This window comes from Rhea pennata, chromosome 9 (genome assembly GCF_028389875.1).
Source record: "Rhea pennata isolate bPtePen1 chromosome 9, bPtePen1.pri, whole genome shotgun sequence".
NCBI lineage: Eukaryota > Metazoa > Chordata > Aves > Rheiformes > Rheidae > Rhea > Rhea pennata.
In genome coordinates this window covers 5939486-5960180 of record NC_084671.1, presented here as the reverse complement: position 1 = coordinate 5960180, position 20695 = coordinate 5939486, and the positions used below count along the sequence as shown (strand labels likewise).

At 44.4% G+C, this 20695-nt stretch overlaps 1 protein-coding gene across 2 annotated transcripts; it reads right to left on the bottom strand.

Moving 5' to 3' along the window:
- Window positions 1-2393: 2393 nt before the first annotated feature.
- On the bottom strand, window positions 2394-12908 carry CLDN11 (claudin 11). Of its 2 annotated transcripts, none has more exons than XM_062582862.1 (3): window positions 12680-12908; window positions 9865-10029; window positions 2394-3333 (listed from the first exon to the last, which is right to left on the bottom strand). In XM_062582862.1, the coding sequence occupies exons 1-3, from the start codon at window positions 12903-12905 to the stop codon at window positions 3101-3103; spliced, it is 624 nt and encodes a 207-aa protein (XP_062438846.1). In that variant the 5' UTR covers window positions 12906-12908; the 3' UTR covers window positions 2394-3100. The 2 variants fall into 2 exon arrangements, with proteins under 2 accessions (XP_062438846.1, XP_062438847.1); XM_062582863.1 differs by lacking the exon at window positions 12680-12908 and adding an exon at window positions 10555-10575.
- Window positions 12909-20695: the final 7787 nt, after the last annotated feature.

Genomic DNA, 20695 nt, shown 5'->3' with positions numbered 1-20695 from the left:
GCGCCAGCGTCAAGACCCCAACATCCACCCCGGGGGCCCCCAAAGGAGGTGTTCGTGCACTGACACGCTAAGAAAACGTAGGCAGAGAAGTATCATCTGTTTTCCACCAACCTCAGTGGTCATCACACACCTCACCCTGCCGCCCGTACAGAGCCTGGCCGCAAACCCCACCGCTGCACAGGGCCCGGGAGCTGTGTAGAAGGAGCGGAAATACCTCAAGTCTTTTTGAGCAGCTCTTAGTCGCTCCACGGATTTATTCCACTCGGTTGCGACCGCTCCGCTGCAAGACCCAGCGCCCAGCACCCTCCAGCAGAAGGGAAATCGTGCTCCGGATGACACCGGCTGTTGCAAATTCAGCTTGTAAATGATCTTAACTTCTCTCAGTTTGTTTGTTCTTTCTGATGTATATCTTGCTTTTTTGCAGATGGTATTTTCTGGTGTAACAATTCTCTGCAGTTCTGGTATGGAATTGGTGTATTTGTTCAAACATTCTCTTTTTTTGTTTTTTTTTTCTGTTTTTTTTTGTGGTTTCCAAAACCCCATTGGTGCACTGTACAATGGGATCGTGTAGTATGTCATGAAGAAAGAAAAAAAATACGCAGATATGTTATGGAGTGATTTTTATTTTCAAATGATTGTGTTGTCGACATTATACATATAATATATATATATTATCAAGATACTAAGAAAAAAGATCTAAATTTACCAAAATGTGTATATTTTAATAAATGCATAAAGCTTTATTGTGTGCCTTTACATTTAAAAAACAATGGATTTTTAAAGGAAGCCAGAGACAAATGTGTCTCAGTATCAATTTCCATAGTAATGTAAATCTTTTAAATGAAAGACTAAACCAAAACAAAAAGAAAGAAAAAGGAATTTCCCATTTAAATTTTGTTAAGCTGATCAGCACCTGAAGATCTGATAATTTTTCAGTGCTAAACTGAAGTTAAAGATGACAAATCTTGCCTTAAGTGCTTCAAAATTTCCTTTGTAGAAGATCCATTTAAATGGGCTGATTTTGGTATTGACTTGCACTGTTGTGAAAAAAAAAATGGTTATCCGTTTACACAATAAAAAAGAAAAAAAAAGAGAAAACGAGCGCAGGTTGACTATTACGGTTCACAGCCCCCGTGGGCCAGTGCCCACCCGGCGTCACCTCGCCACGGTCCCGGCCCCGCACCGGGCTGCTCCCGGGGTGCCCGTTCTCGCCGGGGACGGGGCCGCGGCCACCGGGTTTGGTCCGTCCGGGGTGCCACCTCGCTAGACACAGCCTGGAGCAGCTTTTGCGTTCAAAAGCGTTATATTTGACTGCTTTTTGAGGCTTTGGGTCAGCAAACAAGTGTGAAAAGCCTTCAGGGGCCAGCGGGGCCCCTGCCAACCCACCCGGGGTGTCTAGGATCTGGAGGAGCCCGTGAGGGAGCAGGGAGTTTTGGAAGGGTGAAAAACAGGTATTTGAGCTTCGATCCTTGAAAAACTAGAAAAGTTTAATGTTCTTTGCGCTTCCTCCAAAAACCTCCCTGCTGCCCTGCCAGCACTAATATCCTGCCAACGCTCAGCCGCTTTCTCCTCCCACACGTTTACATTTTCACCGCAGCTGCCCTGGTTTTGCTCTGTTTTGCTTTCTCCCCTCTCCCCCAAAATAAACCTTCGTCCTTCCTCAGCTTGCCCAGAGCCTTCTACAGGTCGGATGTGGGCTCGGTCCTCGGTACCCGCTGGCCAGCGAGGCCAGGGAGAGCAGAGCCCCGGGATGGCCGGCAGCCCCCAGACTCGCCCAGGTTCCCCCACAAAGTCATTTTTAGATAAAGCCCGTTGCCCAAGAAACTCTTGGAGGGGTCAGGAGAGCCCCGTACTGCTATTCCTGTGCTTTTCCCCCCTGGCTTGCTCCGGGCTTACTTACTTACTGCGCCCGCCGCGGCAAGCACGAGCCTCCGGCGGAGGGGCCGCGCGCCCGGCCGCCGCGTCCCCTACGAAACGAAGCCCAGCCGACACAGCCGCGCTCAGGAGCGCTTGGAGCAGCCGCTACGGCCGCGGTCAACGTGGGGAGCGACCCACAGGCAGCTCGGGACGGGAACGTCGCCGCCCGCAGCCGCGCGGCCCCGAGCGCCGGCGCCCGGCGAAATTACACTGCTACGGCCTCTGGTAAGGACAGAGGTCCTTACACACAGGAAGGCGGAAGAAAGGCAGTGCTTGCACATACTCTGTTATTTATTGTACAGTATTTCATTTAAAGTACAAAGGCATCATCAGTATTCACCAGAATTGTTTTTTAACAGGTACATTATACTTCATGTTAAAAATGTGCTACTTTAATGATGCAAGATAGAACACAAATTAATGGAAAGAAAGGAAAGAAAGTTTTAAAAAATGTAAAAATAACATTTTTAGTAACTGAACTGTACAAAGAAAAAAGAGAAAACAGCGGGGATTAGAGCCCCCTAAGTCTTTTAAAAATATATACAAAGGCACTGTTATTTACCTTCTAATTAGGACCTTTGGGTTCTGCTTCCTTCATACTGATGAATTTAGGAGTGGGGGAGACACTGTTACTAAGATGAATAAATTCATACAAAAGTATTTACAGAGAAAGGAAAACAAATCCCCTACTCTTCCAAAAGAGAAACATTTGCCTGGTTGGAGAGTACAGTCTTCCTCCCTACCCTCTCACCCAAACCTTGCCAAAGCAGTGACCTTGGACACGGGAAAGCAAATAGTTACACGATCGGAGAAGCTGCCAGAGCCCTTTTAACAGTGGGAAAGTGTCTCTCTCGTTTCTGTTTCATTGCTTTAAACTCTCCTGTAATCGGGTGAGCTAGAAAACAACCCCCCTAAAGACCCACCTGGCCACCCCCGGCACGCAAGCCACCCCAACTACAGGGAGCTGGTCAGGATGGAATAGCAAGTACCGACAGGTTGGGTTTGCAAGAGGTTTCCTTCTAGAAAAGGGGACAACAGATGGGGACAATAATGCTTTAAACTACCAGACATTTGTGCTGCTTTTCTAAATCTTCCCCTGGGAGCTTGACAGCTGTGCGTGTCATCGCAAGCAAACCCACCAGCCAAAGCGTCCGACCGCAGCCGCGGGGAGTCTCCAGGACGCTTACACGTGGGCGCTCTTGGCGTGAGTGGGAGAGCTGGAGCCCGAGGCGTAGTAGAAACGGTTTTCGCCAAACGTCTGGGCGTCTCCTGAGCAGCAAACGATGACGCAGCCACCGAAGAGGCAGAGGGCAGAGCCGATCCAGCCCGTGTAGAGCGAGTAGCCGAAGCTCATGATGGTGGTCTCACGGTGGGCGCACACGGGGAACCAGATGGTCGCCACGACGCCGCACATTGCTGGGGAGACAGGGAAAGGCAGGGTAACCAGCGCGGAGCCCCGCGCCGCGGGGCAGGACGCTGGCGGTGGCCCAGGATGGGCCAGTGAACCGCAGCGTTCGCCGGGCGGAGAAGTCGCCCGGACCGACGCTCCCCGCGCGCCCGGAGAAACGACCGCACTGCCACGACCTCGCACGTCCAGTAACGCTTCGGCCGGGGATGCCGTCCTCCCCACATCACCCTGGGGCGGGGAGACCCCGCTCAGCCGCTTCCCGAGTTTCTGCTCCCCAAGTTGGGAAATGCCCGTCGACTCAGCCGGAGCCAGGCTGCCGAGACGCGGAAGGATGGGCAACGGACGGCAGCGCCAGCTGCAGGAGGATACGTCCCAGACACGCGAAACGAGTCAAAGTTTTCAAGCACTTCTTGCTGCCTGGGAAAAGGAACGTTTCGCGGACACAGGAGGAGGCAGCGACCTGCACTATTATTCTGCTAAGTTCAGGTTTAGCCTCCTGCAGCTTGTTTTCCCTGTGGAGGATGGAGAGGAAGGCCTTCCCTATCCTCTTCCAGTCCCACGGTGGGAGCAGGAGCGGGAGCAGGAGCAGGAGCACCAGCGCTCGATCCAAGCGGCTCGGCGCGGGAGGGAGCATGCAATCTTTCAGAGAGACCTGAACCGGAGAGAAAGATCGAGAGCGAACAGCAATCTCTCTCAAACACTAACTAACAAGAAGAAAAAAAACAACTGCTGCTTGACACAACCTGACATATCATAAGGGAAAAGATTTTTTTTTCCCTAGAAGTATTTTTAAGGGTGGAGAATGAAAGTCATCCCTGAAATCAATGCTCTGGAGAGCTGCAGAATTAGAAATAACTTAAATCAGAAGCAGGAACACAGAAGCTGTGTGCATTGGTGAGGCAGTTAAATGTGGGTCCCAGAACCGACTGGTACAAATCACCGTCTCTTCAGTAACCCACAGATGTCCTCAGCCCGTGTCAATTCACATCGCTCCAGTTGTTCCAGCTCAATGGTCATATAAACATTTAGGAAATAACGCAGCACAAGACAGAGCAGGCTTCATAAAATACAAGCTGAAAATGAGCAGGGATAAAAAGTAGTGAAAAAGCAGAATAGATTTCTCTTTTCTTTTTTTAAATGGAGAAGGAAACGTCACATACCTCTGGAAAAAAGATTCCACTATCGTATGGAAAGTTTTCTCTATAGCAAGTGATGGAGAAAAACTGTTTTCTGAAGGGAAAACAGTATTCTACCTGAGGTCTACTGGCAATCCTTTACGGAGGATTTCAAATTTTGTAGGAAATTCCTTAGGATTTTTCCATAAGAGGGCAGGAAGGCTGCAGCCAGCAGTGTGAGGACTGCAAAGCGGGCGACACACAAAGCAGATCTCCTGGGATCTCCTGAGACCCAGCAGATCATCCTGGGACGATAAAGACGGTTCAAATTCAGTCAGAGCGACACCACTAAGAGGATGGGTAAACCAACAGTGACGGCCTCAAAACTGCCTTTGCAGGCTGCCAGGCTCGAGACCACGGCACCTGCAGCGTGCCGCGCACGCTCGCGGTTACCCGAAGCGCTTGCATTCTCCATGCTGCGCGAGTCCACGCCAGCTCCCCTCGCTAAGGGTCCTGCCTCCATCCCGCAAAGCCCCAACACGCACCGAGGGCAACAGGAGTTGATGGTGTTAATCACCTCGCAGGGGCAGGTCCTAAAACAATACTCCTTTATGGGTCGTACATCTGAGAGGAATTAATCTGTCAATATTTACTTCCCTCGGGGACAAGCTGTGCAGGACTCCATCCTTGCGGCTATCAGAGAATCAGAGCAAAACAATAACAGGACTGTGGCAGCGTTACAGATTTCCACCAACCGCGTTAAAAGATATCTTGAGGCAGTGTCAAAAAGTTAAGGTTGAAAGAGGAAAAAAAGTTGGTGAGAGAAAAAATAAAACTGTTTAGTTAAAGCAGAGAGCAAACTAGAGCTCCTGGCCAGTACAGCAGAAAACCCATCCCCAATAGCTGCAGCTATTATGAGAGAAAATATTTTCTTATGGAAAAGAGAAGAACATTTGAAGGATGCTAATAAAGCCAGTAATAATTTTGGGCCTCCTCAAAGCAAAGACCCTGCGGCTTTGGAAGGAATTTTTTGGAGAAAGCAGGGAGGGGAGAAGAGCATTTATCCTGCACGTGGATTCACATCTTGCAAACAAGTCATGAGCCTCTAATGCTTTAAAACAAAAATGTATCAGTTGAGAATCTGAAAAGCATTCTAATGCTTCAGAAAAAGAAGCTTCTTTGTTGTCCAAAAAGACACAATCATCTTTTCTTTTTCTGTCAGCAGTAAATATATATATATATATTTATGTCCACAGACTATAAGAGCCTTATCTTTTCAGACCCTCCCCCACAACATCAGACCAGAGAAAAGCTCTCAAGGGCACTAATACAATAGCATCTCTTGTGCACGCGGCATGCAAAACCACCTTATTTTAATGCTGGCAATTTCAGAAAGCTGCTACAGAAGCCAAGGACCTTCCATGGGTTAGTGTGACCTTGCATGTTTAGATGCCACCAGCTGCCATCAGTTACCAGTGACCCCACGGCTCAGAAGGAGGAACGCCCTGAAACAGCACTGGGTTTTCATTACTTTGCATAGATTAAAGTTGGCTGTAAATCCTCCAAGGAAGATGTGAAAAGGACAGTCTGTAATTGCAATATTTCTTTCAGACGGTGGACTCAGATTGCGACTGAAAAGGAGTTGTTTTGCCAAGCAACCCGATGGGATTGCAAAGGACATTTTAGGGCAAGTTTCAGTGCATTCCACAACAGGCTCCGCACAAGGAAGAGCTGTTCGTGTATAAATTATGACTACTTCTCTTTTGTGCTAATGCTAAGAGACTCTTTGCCTCTGCCTAATGAAGAATCAGTACAGATGGTAGAGCTGTTGCAGTCTATATAGTCTAGCACAAAAGTAAGGCAAGGTCTGCAAGTAGAAGGAATACTTTTTATTAGACCAACTAGGTTAGTTGGAAAAACAGGCATATTTTGGGGTGCATACATACTGGAAAGCTTGCTTGCTTTCTGTAGCTTGGGTAGGCAGTCTAGTAAGAGATGCTGCCTCTACCCGCAAAGGTCATCTCAGTAATAAAACCTCCGTTATCCTTGGCTCAGTCCATTGATCTGAAACTCTTAATATTCGTGTATAAATTATGTATAAACATTACAGACATAATTTCATTAGAGGGAAGCATGCATAAACAGGAAGTACAGAAGGTGCTTGGGGAGGTGGGGAAAGTGGAGCAGTACTAATCTGACTCAAGGGACAGTGAGTCCCTGCCAAATTCCTTAGAAATAAGTTAATAGACAATATCTGCTGAAGAAAGTATACTTTTCTTTCATAGATAGATTTGGTTATTCTGAGTTGCCAGCTGAAAGTCATGCGGATTTCTCCTTCAAAGCATTCGTTCTTGCACAATGAAATAACAGATACACGGACGCGTGGGGGCTTCTTTTTTAAAGGCAATCATCCTCTCTTGATGTCCATGGCCGTATGAGTAAACCTCATACAAGCAACTTCAGCAAAATAATCTTGCAGAACACTACTGTATCCACTGAAAATGTCCAAGTTCATGGTTCAGTCCCCACAAGTGCAAAGTCATTCTGTGCACAGCACAGAAATATCCGTGTGCCACATGATGGCCTAGATAGGTGCTTCCGCGCCAGCTCCCCCTCCTGCACCAAGCAGGGGATCGGCCACCCCCAGCCACCCGCCCACCTAAGAGCACACCGTGTTTTGAAGTTCCAGCCATGGTTTGAATGTCGTCGTGTAAAGTGATTTATTTCTATTGGGGGGACAGTGTCATTTACACAGGTCTTTTAATATCTGCAGCTTCCCAAAAGACTCAGCCCTTATAAAAACCCATATTCAAACCTTGGCTATCAAGAGTCAACTATTCTGGGACAAAGCAGTGCCAAAAGAACCTTCTATGGACCATTATTTACATAGCTAACATGGTCATTTTTTGGTAGTAATTTCTGGTATCTGATATATTTTTCATCTGTGTTTTTCAGCTTCCCAGGTCCCTCACCTCCACTGGAAAATGATCACGTGGTAACTGGCAAGGGGTCCCCTGAATTAGTACCAACAACACAGGATGGACCAGAGTTTTTTCCATCAACACTACCATTTGAAATGTTTTCATACTAGTTCAGAGGGAACCGCTGCTGACAGTTGTTTTCAGCAATAAATCAGTTTGGTTGGGCTGATAGGACGAAGCAGACATAAACACATCAGCAGGCAGGATAGCAGGGTGTGCACACGTATGTCACACTCTTTGCAGCTTGCTATTATCAGTGCATAGTAAAACCAACGGAATATTTGAGCCCATTGTTTTCCTGGCAAGTTTTCAATTCTTTTTTTTCCCCTTTGGTTCCACATTGTGTTTTCAGCTCCTGCTTTTCCTTTTAGCAATTTCGGTGATAAACTGCCATCCCTTTCCTGGAAAAGTAACATTTGTCACGGGATCAGATCCCATGATCAGATCTCAATTTTCCATATATCTGGCATGTCAGTATTTGTTTTTGCTTTTGGTATTTTTGTGGGGGGGAGATTTCTTTCTTTCTTTCTTTCTTTTTAACCTTACGTCTGGGAATCAGCCTCCATTTAGAGGATATGGCTGGAGTCCTTATGGTCAAGGAGAAAATGATGAAAACCACAAACGAGAATCCAGTGGCCAGAAAGCAAATAAGAACAGCCCAGAACATATTACTTCTAGAATATCATGACTTTTAAGTCAGTATTATGTCTTTTGAGTTCTGATTCATGCTTATTAAATGCTCTGGACTGGTAACACCTCATTTTTCAAATAGCAGATCATTAATCAGCTTAAATAATGTCAAAGTCCCAAGCCCCATACATTATTCTTCTTCCAAAGGGACTGTCTTGATAATCAGCCTGGAAAAATTTAGGTTTTGTAAAAATATTTTTTTTTGGTACATCTTCAGAACAAAAGGAATACATTTATTCTTCATTTGTAATCTGACAAAAAGTGTTTCCCTTTTTCTCCTCTGGCTCATGGAGCACTAAAACTCCTTTCACTTAACTTCTTCCACCTCTTCTCACGCCACAGCAAGACCAGTGTAAGAGAGTGGCACACGAGGCCCCAAAACACCTGCTATCACCCCCAAAGGCTGAGCTGGGATTTCAGCTTGCCCTACCACGGGTTAACGCAGTATCGCCACCACGATTTGCTTGCCACGGGTGCTGCTCCTGTAACCCTGTTGCCCCATCAGCTTTTGCAAGCTGGGGTCGGGTCTTCTCGCACTGTCTCACTGGAAAACCAGATCTCTGGGCAACGCTCTCGCCTCCGCGCGGGCAGCCCACAAAATGGGGCTCATCTACGGCATCCCGGACTGCGACGGCGAGTTCGCGCTCGTTTGCCGCAAAGTGCCGCTCTGCTGGGACCACCCTCCCGAACTCTGTGTTTTCCAGCTGTGGCAACATCCCTTGAAAACCCAAAGGCGCTGAACGGGCCCCTCGGTCCCGACGTGACCGTAGTTTCCCTCGGACGCGGGGCGCCCCGGCTCGCACCGCCGGCTGCTCGCGCGGGGAGGACGGCGCCCCGCGAGCAGGGGGAGCTCGGACCCCCCGCCGGGGGCTCGGCCCCCTCCCGCTCTGCCGTCCGCCTCGCGCGAGCCCCTTCCCAGCCGGAGCAGCGACAACCTCTGTCGTGGCAGCTACGTCCAGCACCCACTTGAGGGAAAAAAAAAAAAAAAAAGGAGGAGAAGAAGAAAGACGAGGGCGACGAGCATGATGTCAGCGCCGGCTGCGGGGCCGCACAAAGGGGCCCCTTTCCCCCGGCCCCGCTCCGCCGCGAGGTGGCCGCGAGGCCCCGCGGCCTGTCGGCGAGCGCCGGGCGCCCGCAGCTGCCGCGCTCGGCACAATGAGCTCCACAGTCCGCGCCGCTCAAAACAACCTCCGCCGCCGGCGCCGAGGACGGGCAGAAACCCCCGGCGGGGGGGGGAGGGAAGACCGAGGGCGAGGCCGGCGGGGCAGAGCGGGGGGACACGCCGTCCCTCTCCCCGCGGCCGTGCCCCGGCCGCCGGCCTCCCTGCGCGCCTGTCTCGGCTTGGCGCCCGCGACGCACAGCGGGAATTCGGAGGCGGCTCTTCCCCACACCCCCCCCAACACACACACCACGAGCAGCTTGGGGGGTCTGGACCCCCCTTCCAAACGCTGCAGCCGGCCCCGCCGAGAGCCGGGGGGCAGCCGTCGGCGCGCGGCGGCGATGCCCTGCCGCAGGCAGGCGCGGGCCTCGCGGGAGGCCGCCGCGGCGCCGGACGAGGCACGGCAGGGTTTGGCCGCCCTCCTCGCCCCTCACCCGCCCTCCCCGTCCCCCGCCTCGCGCCGTCGCCGGCCGCTCGCCCCGCAGATCGCGGCAGCGCCGTCGGCCTCGGCCGGACAACCCCGTTCTCAGGCAAACGCGCCGTGGCGGAGCCCCCTCCGCCCCGCTGCGCCCCGCACGCCCGCGGGCGCCTCACCCAGCAGGATGATGAGGATTCCTCCCAGCTGGGAACGCCGGTACTTGGCGGCTCCAGGCTCGTGGCCCATCCGGATGCAGGGCAAGACCGTTATTAGCAAGAAGATGGCTGGAAGACCCAGAACCGAGGCGGCGATCATCAGCGCTCGACACGCCTGGACGTACCCTGTTGGCAAGGCAAGGAACAGGACTCTGACTACCGAGCACAAGAGGAGACCTTGGGACAAAGACACTTGCCTGGCATATGGCAGGGGGGTTCAATTCTTTGCGTAAATGACTAAGTATTCACCCGGCATAAGACAGAGAGACTGCATTACAGTGGTTAGTGCATGAGCATGGGACGTGCGAGTTCAAAATTTTCCATGAAATAAGTAGCACTGCCTGGAAAACACAAGCTCTTTCCAGCATGGCATTGGGAATCAGGGAAGGAACAGAAAAGGAAGCATCTGGGAAGGAGTTTTCCCAATTCGTTTGAGAGACAGTCTTGAGTAAACAAGAGTTTGTAGTCTTAAAGAATGGCTTGCTATGACCAGAAAAGGTCACAGCACACAGTATCTGTCGGAGGCATGCTGGCTAGTTTAAGACCATTCCTAAAACGTGCAGGTCTGTAGAACCGCCGGCAGTGGCGCTGAGGGGGTGAGGACTGTTGGCCTGGGAGAGAGGGGGACGCTCAGCAGTCCAAGTCACCTACCCACGCTGCACATCAGCGGGTCAGCCCGATAGCTGAGGGTCCTCTGGCTCGAGCTGACCGCTGGAACGGAGTTAGGGAAGAAAAACGACTGAACTTCTCGGAGCTGGTTGAGTTCTCCTAACTGATGGCCAGATCGTTCCTCTGGATCCCCATGGATATCGCTGGATCCCCTGGCATTTCATCAGGGTTGTTATTCCTGACCTTCCTGCCTCCCTCGCAACGGCCGCCTGACACGAGGCGGTGAGGGACGATAGGGGCCTGAGACCATGAGTGTGCCGGTAAGGGCCCTGATTTATATTAGTCTGCGAAGGGCTCTGTATAACAGTGTATTCAATTATGTACATACATACCTACATAAATAAAAGACAGATCATTACTTGCATGCAAAATAAAAAGAGATCAGTGTAAGATTTGCTGCCATGCCTGGTGAGCCTCCGCCAGCTCTCAAGATGGTCTCAACAGAGCAAGCACCCTGGCTCTTTCCCTTTCTATTAAGGAAATGAAACTGCCACACGCAGACATGGAGTTTCATGAGGACTCAAAGAGGAACAGCAAACAGGGATCTCGAGCAAGAACTACTGACATACAAGTAAGAGACCAGGAATCAGGATTTTACTCATCCTGGACATGCAGGCTCTGTATCCTGAATATTTGCTTCATTTTTCAATGAACGAAATTCATTCATCAGTGCAGGGCAGAAAAAGAGACCTGGTAATAAAGTAGGTCCCAAAGCCCAGCGTGCTTTCTGTGTGACAGGTCCCAATTAAACAAGAACACAAACACGTTGGTTTTAAGGACTTGACTCAGTCCATGGAAGATGCTCTGCACATTTCAGCTACCAGACACACAAAGATATGTTTCTGTAGGGGGCAGCTATGGGCATCAAGAAGTTAAAAGCAGAAGCATCTTGTTTTATGATCTGTTCCTCCTGAATAGAAACCTTGTTTTCTGTTGCTGAAGGGTTTATTTACCTATTTATTAAATTCAATTAAACAACGTTTCTTCAGGGCAAGTCTTTTCTCTGTCTTTACTACCATATCGGACGACAGTAGCAATAACAAAGGTAAATCTACTAAAAGTACACACAAAAGGGGAGAACAGGAGCAATTCTGACAGATGCAATATTGTTAAACAGTATTATACAGACTAGGGCTTATATCAGAGAGAAGTTCAGAAGTAATCTTTCTAGGCTTGGTAAGATTCTTTTCACAATAATTTAAAAAAACAAATAAGGAAAAAAATGAAAGAAAACTAATGAGGAATGTCTATATCTACCAGGCAGGACTGAAAGTCTCTGAAACACTACGTGCAGATGACGTGCAGCTGAAAACACAGCACATACAGGAAAAAAAACCCTATAAAGCTAACAGTGATTGAAATAGATAAAATCATTAATGTACACAGACAAGATCACACAAGGATTTTGTCAAGTTTAGTTAGTTCAAAAGATATATTAATATTGATGGAAAATCTTGCTAAAGTTTTGCTTTAGTGTAAAACTAGATGAAAATTACTATATAATTAGAAAATATCAAGATAAATTAAGTATAGTTATATCTGTTTGCTGTGTAAAAGTTCTGCCTTGCATTAATACAAGTAGAAAGTACAAGAACGTGAAGACTAACGACAATCTGCCAAAAGATTAAAAGTGATAGCATCATTAATAATAGATCCTGATTAGATTCATTATCCTCAAAATCATTTCAAGGAATTGATCTTTAGTATTTGTAACAGTTCCTCTCAAGACAAAACTAGATGGAACGTCTATATGCTTTAAAATACTGTATCATATCTTAATACACCATTTTGTTTTGCAATACAGCAGCCTAGATGAGAGAGGCGAAGGGAATGGCAAGAGCGTATTAAGTGCAATGATTGGTAGCATTAAGTGGGCTTTAATAGCATAAGATACTATACCCAGATATAATTAGAACAGGCCCAATTTAATGAAAATCATGTTGTGAGCTATCATTCAAATTTGTTGGCATGTTTTATTGGACCACTTCTGGCAGAGACGAGGTTGATGGAGCCCTGCCGTTGACTCACCCAGCAGCAGGAGCTGCCCCGGGCGGATCGACCTTTCTCCCCGCACCGCCGTGGTGAAGGGAGGATGGGGAATACGCACCTGGCAATATGAGGATGTCCACGAGGGGCTTGCAGTGGTAGAGGCCCGTGGCCATGACGCAGTCCGCCCAGAGCCCTTTGGATCCCAGCTCGTCCATCTTCCTGCAGGTGGTAATGGTGTAGCCGCACGTCACCACCCAGTCGTTGGTGGCCGTTGCGACAACCACCCCGATCCACCCAATAAAGCTGCAGACAAATCCAGCCAGGTGCAAGCAGGTGGCCACCATGTCGCCCCCTGAGTCTAGCAAGGCAGGCAGCTGGAAAGGAAAGCACACAGAAAGTTTCAGTAAAGCAGAGAGCTGAGTTCGGGGCAAACCCGCCGCCGCAACCCCAGCCGCTGGGAGCAGCAGGGACTGGCGTTTGGCACGGAGAGGTCCCTGAGCACTGCTGCTCACAGGGAGCTGCCGCTGCCCAGCTCACTCCCGGGGAGGGGTTAGAGCTGCCTCCGGCCCCGCGAGCGCAGGGGAGGAGCAACCCGGGGGCCCCAACTTCTCCCCGTTATCGGGGGGGAAGGAGGATGGGGAGAGGAGGAGGTGCAGAATGGCATCTCCTGTCGCCCCAGCCTGGAGAAGGAGGGGAAAGGGACTTGGCTACTGGGACCGCTCTCGGGCAGCCAGTTCTCTGTAACTAGGAACTTGCTGCCTGTTTGTTAAGAGAACTGTTCGCTTTTTCTCCGGCTGAACTGACACCTTAAAACCGAGAACAGACTACTTCGCTTAAATGCAAACAATCTGGCTACAGAAATTCTAGAAAAAAGAAATGCACGTTAGAGCAATGTTGCCGAGCTGAGGACGAACGATCACACTGATATTTCTTGTTGGAAACAGGCGCGAAACATGGGCAGAGTTACACGAGGGATGGAATCGATCAGCGTTCCTGCAGTAAGTGGCCAAAATCAGTCTCGTTTCCTTTCTTTTCTGATGTTTTCAGTAGCTGCAAAAACAAAAGATACATCACTACGTTGTCTCTACTTGTGCCCGAGTAGCACTCGGAATGTCTGAATAAATTTTTAACAGCATCTTATTTCCACTTTTGAATCCTAAAATTTAGGAGAAGTGGCTTTTTACTCAGACTTACTAGGTTTGCAAATTTTAGTCTATTCCGTAAAACAAGGTAAAACAAGGAACAGTACACTTCAAAAGGTCACGAGCAGAGAAACTTCACATACACTTCTGAGTCAGGAGGAATATCTCGGCAGATAGGATATTTTCCTGGTTTTACTACACATACATATTATTGGATGCCAGCACATTCCTAATAAAATGCATAGAGGTGCATCCACCAGTGCTTGCAAATTTGCAAAGGAAAAGTTTGGAGGACTACAAATAAAACTTGCCTGCAGAGCCCACTAGTGGAGTACTTCTAGCATTACATTAAAAAAAGGAAAATCTGGCAGGAAGAAAATTAGAGAACAATAAATGTGTTTTATTCCTACAGCTGTTAATGAAAAAGAAGTACTGAAAACTACACTCCAGCATTAAGATGTCATGAATGAAATACATCCTGCTCTTCACCCAGAAGGTATTTTTTTCCTATTTCTTACCACACAAACGACATACAAAAACACAAGTAACAACAAGTCCATCCTAAGCTTCAGTTGTCATGTGTTCTTTAGATTCAAGGACACATGGACACAATTTCATTTTGTCCAAGCTTCCTCTAAACACTGTAGTTACTATGTAAATAGTACTACAGGGCTGATAATTATCTTTAAGTGGTAACAAAATCACAGAGGAGTTTTTCTAGAATATATACAAATTTAAAAGTTGCTTCCACGTTTATGTGGTTGATTATGCTCCTTGGGGTTTTTTCTATATCCAGTTTATTGCAGCTTCGTGAGGCTATGCTGCCAGCTGCCTTTCCCTGGATTTTTGTGCTGTTTACCCTGCCAGTAATTCCACCCCCCCGCAGAGTTTATTCTTCTGCCGTACCCCTTTCCGATGGGGCGTGCAATTGCTTACAGCCAGCTCCCACCTGAGACTGTCTGCGGTCCTAGATGGGTTGGGTCTTTCTCCCCAAAATATGCTGGTTCATTTATTATTCAGCAGACAAACGTGTCATCTCTCAAGTGAAACCTGTATTGTCCCACTTCTTAGAACATGCAATTGCCTTCAACAGATCAGGCATCATCTCCTGAATTTGAGATGAGACAATCTGACAAATTAACACCTTCCTGCCTCCCCCCCTAGTTGACTCAATTTACATTTGCTCAGTCTAGCATTTCCTCCATCTGAATTTATATCATCATGTAAATTGAATCCGTTTGTAACAAGTGTAAATGCACATAGCTTAATACTGGTTTTCAGCTAGTACCGGATGCAAGAATGCTTCGCCACTTTGGGATGATCAGTTCCAACCTCTATCATCTAACGATACTCTAGCTGTACAGTCCACTGCAGCTTAAAAACAGGCATATGCCCCTGACAGTTACTCACCTCGTTTGATGGTTGTATCTTCCAGTTCAGATCTGCCAAACTTTTCTGTAGTTCCGATTCAGTCTCCTGCAGTTACGAGACCAAGCCCTGAACCACAAAGGCTGTTTATGCTAACACATTTTCCTTTACACAGTTCTCAAAAAGCATATGCATGGCAGCTGACACCTTAATAAAGATTATTATTCAATGGCAATCAGTTTGATGCCCATATAGCTAGGCTAGTTAATGTTAATAGAGATAAGAGGCATTCACTCTTTCACCAGTGTGATGAAGAATACCACAAGTCTTGAAGTGAATGTAAGTGAACATTCAATAAAAAAGCACAGCTCACAAGATCAATAAAAAATAAAGAACAACAAGCTACCAGCCATACGCTAAATAAACTGATGAAATATTTAGGGCAATATTCTTAAAATTCACCATTTTAAAAGCAACTGCTACCCATGCATTTACTGCAGCAACAGTGTGAATCTTAAAACTCATACCCTTTTATCTCATTATTTAAGCATTTTTCTATGATCAACATTTAGTGTTTTCTCTGGCAAATGACATCAGTTACAATTAGCCATACCTATTTACACAAGCTATCAACATTCAATGATTTTTTTTCATAGAAGCGACTCACCTAAACTTTTTGTTTACGTGGTTTTTCAGCATGGTAGCTTCTCCTTTGTTTGGAAATACAGTAGAACAAAAATACAGGAGGAGAAGCATAAACAAACATGGTGTAGCAAAGGGTTAAGTCTTTAAGTTGTGTAGCTAGTTGTTCATTTTCTTCCATACCGAAAGTTGAGCTCATCAAAATATTACTGATTTCATCTTCATCCTGTTTGGTACTGCATCATTTCTCTCTTTATCTGTAAAATAAGGATAACTGTACATGGTAACATTGAAGGTCTGAGATTCTCTGAAACATAATGAGGATTTCCCATATACAAGACCAGTACCTTAAAACAAGGACATAACACCTTCCGCTCTGGCTTTGTGCGAAGGACAAATATGTAAGGCTATGCTGTGACTGTGTGTGCTTATGTGGAAAACCCCAGTAGCAATAAAACCACCTACAAAATCTCCAAAAGTTTATAATTAGCAGAAGTTGTTCCTTAAAAAAAAAAAAAAAAAAAAAAAAAAAAAAAAAAAAAAAGACACTGTAAGTTTCTTTAAATGACCGATACAATCTGGCCTCCTGCTGTAACTGGGGATGTTCAATGGAGAAGCCATTCATGTACGGTCAACAGCAACAACAACTCCTTTTCCCCTTGCCTCCCTCCAGTCTCTCCCATTAGTTTTCTGCTACTTAAGCTTCCAAATAGTAGAGGAAAAAATTGCTGACAATCATTCGATTTACAAAACCTAGAAACTGATGGGAGTTACTGCCAGGCAGATTTTCAATCATCAGTAAATACAAGTCTTGTTTTCAGCAAAGTAAGTATAAATCTCATCTTTTAATCTTAAATCCTTTATAACCCTTAGCATTTTATATGGTAATGTGTTTTTATCTTATTAATTGCTAATCTATTATGGAGAGGTGTGAACACCTGGAATATTGCTGAAGTAGTCAAGTAGCAACAAAAGCCGTGCACCAGAAAACATGCCCAACATACAAGGACTTATACTTACACTTATAAATACAAACATCAACTTTAGGTCAAAATACACAGAAATGTTAGTGTCAATATATTTTCACAGAGCTGTAGGAGTTTTAGAGAATGAACTCATTGTCAGGGAGGGACACTGATCTTGTAGATTTTGCTAAAAATATCTTTTCTAATAGAAAATTGGGGACCTGCTTAAGTCAATGGGAATTCTGTTAGCAAATTTCAATGTAAATAGGTTTTAACTTACTGTAATCAGAGCAAGGAAGACACAGCCCTCCTCAGAAAAGCAGGATGTTGTTAAAACATCTTCCAAAATGTCAAGTTTATAACCCAGCGTGCAAAAATATTAAGACAACAAGTGTTTTGACATTACAGATCTTTATTTGTTTTTGAATCCACCATCTATACAGGGTATTTACAGGGCATGAAGATGGATAACAGCACAAAATACAATTGAGGTATAAGCTAAGAGCACAGTATGTCATGTTTCAATAAATATAATTCAAAATTTGTAAACTAAGTGACCAGATAGATGCATCTTGTTTACTAAAACCATATAAAATATCTGTTAATCTCACGTGAGGTAGAGGACAGTTTTGTGTGTCATGTAATGCAACCACAGCAACTCTAGCAATAAAACTGTACATCATTGGCAAAGTATTAAGAATTGTTGAATGCACTGAACATTTCCTCAGGTTTTTACTACAGTTTCAGCATAGTTGTTCAACCTGTTGCCTTAAGCTAAGACAGACTCTTCGTGTTTGCAGCTATCTTCTGTAATTTAAGATTAATTATATTGGTATATCAACAAATACCTTCAAGAGTGAGTATGAAAACACAGAAACAGATTTTGTCAATTACAGAAGGCAACAGAACTGCAACAAAATATTTTAGACCAACTCTTTTTATTATTTCCTAGAATTATTTTAAATACAGTACAGCTGTGCTTTAAGTGAGGTATCTATTTTTGATGAAAAATTTTTCAATTGATACTGTTACATTTAATCAATTTTCAAGTAACAAATTAATTTTTAAACCATGTTTGCTGTGCTTGAAGTGCTTCAAACTCGTATTTTTCAAGCATTTTCCAACTGAAACACTAACTCTGGAAAAAAAATATATAAATAATGGAGACATGGTATGAAATTATCATGCAATTTGTAAGCATAACAGTTTACTTTCACAAAAGCTAAGAAATTGATGTCTTTTTGAAAGAGAAAGATGCAGTAAATAAAAATTCCTATGAGCTTTCTGTAATAAAACCACTGGTGACTACTTCTCAAACTACAAATGTAATGAGCAGGAAAAAAAATCATTGAAATCTGCAGCTTTTTGCTGCTTACTGTTGACAGACTAGATAAAAATACTGAAATATTGCAAGCACAGACTAACAAGTAGATATATCTTTTGTCTACTTCACCAAAGTATAGAAAACTCTGTTGTGTGGATTAATTACATGAATTAAGTGCAGAGAAAATACAAAGTTGTTACCTTTACTGACAATCAAAATATATATTCTACAAACAAGGGAATTTCAGGAAGCTGACCATGACAGCATTTCAAGGCCAACTTCACAACTAATTCTAGGAAAGTTTTCCAAAAATTTCATAACACATTAGGGCTATCCCCTCCCCAATACAAATCAAGAGTGTATGAATAAAGAGCTGTGATATGGGCCAAGCCCTATCTTTTCAGGCCACCAGGAGCTTTATGCTCCCACTCAACTTTTCCTACTTCACTAATTGTATTATGCCTTTACTATACACAGATGATTTTACATCTAAGCTATTAATATATTAAATATAGAATAAAATTAGTTTAAGAACGTGAAACATAACTGCATGTACCTAACTACCCAAAAGAAACAATAGGATTTACAAAAACTGAGATACAGATTTAGTTAAGTTCGGAGATTTAGATCTCTTTTGTCTAGGGATACACGGTTACACTGAGAACAAGGGTGCTTCAGCCTGCCAATATAACAAGAATTTTACTCTCTCAAGTTCTTACATTTCCTTGCTGAGTATATAAAGCACATGAATGTTCTCTTTTAAGTATAGGAGCAAACTAGATGTTCACTCTGAATCCTAATTACTTTGTTCCAAAAAGTACACTAGGCAACTTTGATTCTAGCCTAGGTGTTCAGATGCAGCTTTTGCAACTTTTTAGAATTATGAGCAATTTTAGGATTTTTTCCTAAAAGATTAATGTCAAAACAATCTGGGAAACAGACTTCCTGCCTACAAGATCAGCAAGCAAAAACTGAACGTAAAACAATATTAACACACAAAATGAGCATCCTATGACTAAGAGGAAGTTCCTATTAACAGAATTAGTTTCATTAAGTGTGCACTTAAGTGTGGTCGGGGAGTCCTTAAGTGTGCATTCCCAGTTTTCTTATTAGGCCATAAAATAAACCATTCAACAACGGGTATAAGATAGTGGAAAAAGGTCAACGTAACTATTTGTTCTAGAACTTATACAGTATTATTTACAATTTACTAAAAAACTATCTTTCAATGACTGTGGATGCACAAAATCTATGGCACATTTATGTATACATTATTACTTAAAATCAGTATAAAATTAAGTCTACACATTTGAAAATTATTTGTGTAAAGAACCTCAAAGTAATTTTAAGACCATTACAATAATTTAAAATTCATTCTAACCTTAGAATAATTATATGGAATATTTACAGGGCTACTTTGTAAGTCCTTTTAATACATGTTCAATTAGCTTTTTCAGCCAAGTGTTTTAAAAGTATTAGGAGGCCTTATCTGCAGCTGGAATTACTAAAACTTGCTATAGGTGCTTGAGTTCTTTTAGCAGTGAAACTGTAAGTACATCCTGTGGTCTGCTGCAGCAGCCAGTAGAACAGATGTTGGCAGATGGTTGAAGTGCGGGCTAAGGCACAGAAACCCTGGCTACACTAGCACTCCACTGCGATTAGCACTGGTGAACATCAACCAGTGGCAAAATGGAAAATTTTAGCTGAAATCACAAGCTCGACAAGATCTGAATGAAAACTGAACATACAGTTTTCTAATAAAATAATCCTGTGAGGAGTCTGTACATTCACCTGCTAAGATAAAAAATACTGCGGCAAATCAGTTATTTCACCTATATTAAATGACTGTTTGGCTTTACACTGACAATTGAACGAGTCTGGTTCAAAACAGGTATTGAAAATTAACTAGAAATCGTATGTTTTGATCCTTTGATGATACCTGGGTGAAACTACATAACTTAAAGTCTCCCAGAACAGTTTTTTACTTGCCAATCTAGCTAATCCCAAGTTCAATTCTGTCAATCATATTAGACTACTTCAAGCTCCAGTGCCTAATATTCATGCTTTTACCAAGATTGCTTTCTACTATAGCCACTGTTTTTGGTTATCACTGTAATAAAACATTCATTGTGTTTTTAAAGCAAATGGTGAATACACAACAGGAATCATTTATACTCAGAACCTTTCCTTGCAAACCATCACTATGCTGTGAAGATAGGCTTGTTTTTAAAAAAGCAATGATTTACCCCCCAAAAATTTGTTTCATATTTTGTCTAATCTGATACAATCCTCAGTGTAAATATAACACAGTCCATAAATAAAATTATGCAGAGCTATAAAAGAAAATTCTATGACTCCGTGACATTTATCTTTAATTAATCACCATGTTTCTCATTTAAGATCTGTGCAATTTTATCTTTGTATATACAGTTATTCTCTCTGAAAGAGGAAAGAAAAAGAACGCAAAGTCTTCAGTTTTACTAGTTCAGAATAAAAATCAACACTAAGCTTTTACAAGTGGTTTCATCCAAAATTAACTGAATTTTTAAGATAATAACAATCTTAAATACCTTAAAAACACCAGAAGCTAGAGCACAGATTAAAATTATGTAGTGAAATATTAAGACTATTAAAATATTTCTTATCATTGACATAATCAGCTAACATCTGTCAGCTGTATCAAACTTTTTGGA

What these genes read in the sequence shown, in the direction of transcription:
- CLDN11 (XM_062582862.1), bottom strand. Translation starts at nt 12,905, where the DNA reads ATGGTGGCCACCTGCTTGCACCTGGCTGGATTTGTCTGCAGCTTTATT. An exon ending in GGACATCCTCATATTGCCAG is followed by an intron (nt 10,030 to 12,679) that starts GTGCGTATTCCC and finishes CCTTGCCAACAG; the next exon opens with GGTACGTCCAGGCGTGTCGA. An exon ending in AATCCTCATCATCCTGCTGG is followed by an intron (nt 3,334 to 9,864) that starts GTGAGGCGCCCG and finishes CTGTCTCCCCAG; the next exon opens with CAATGTGCGGCGTCGTGGCG.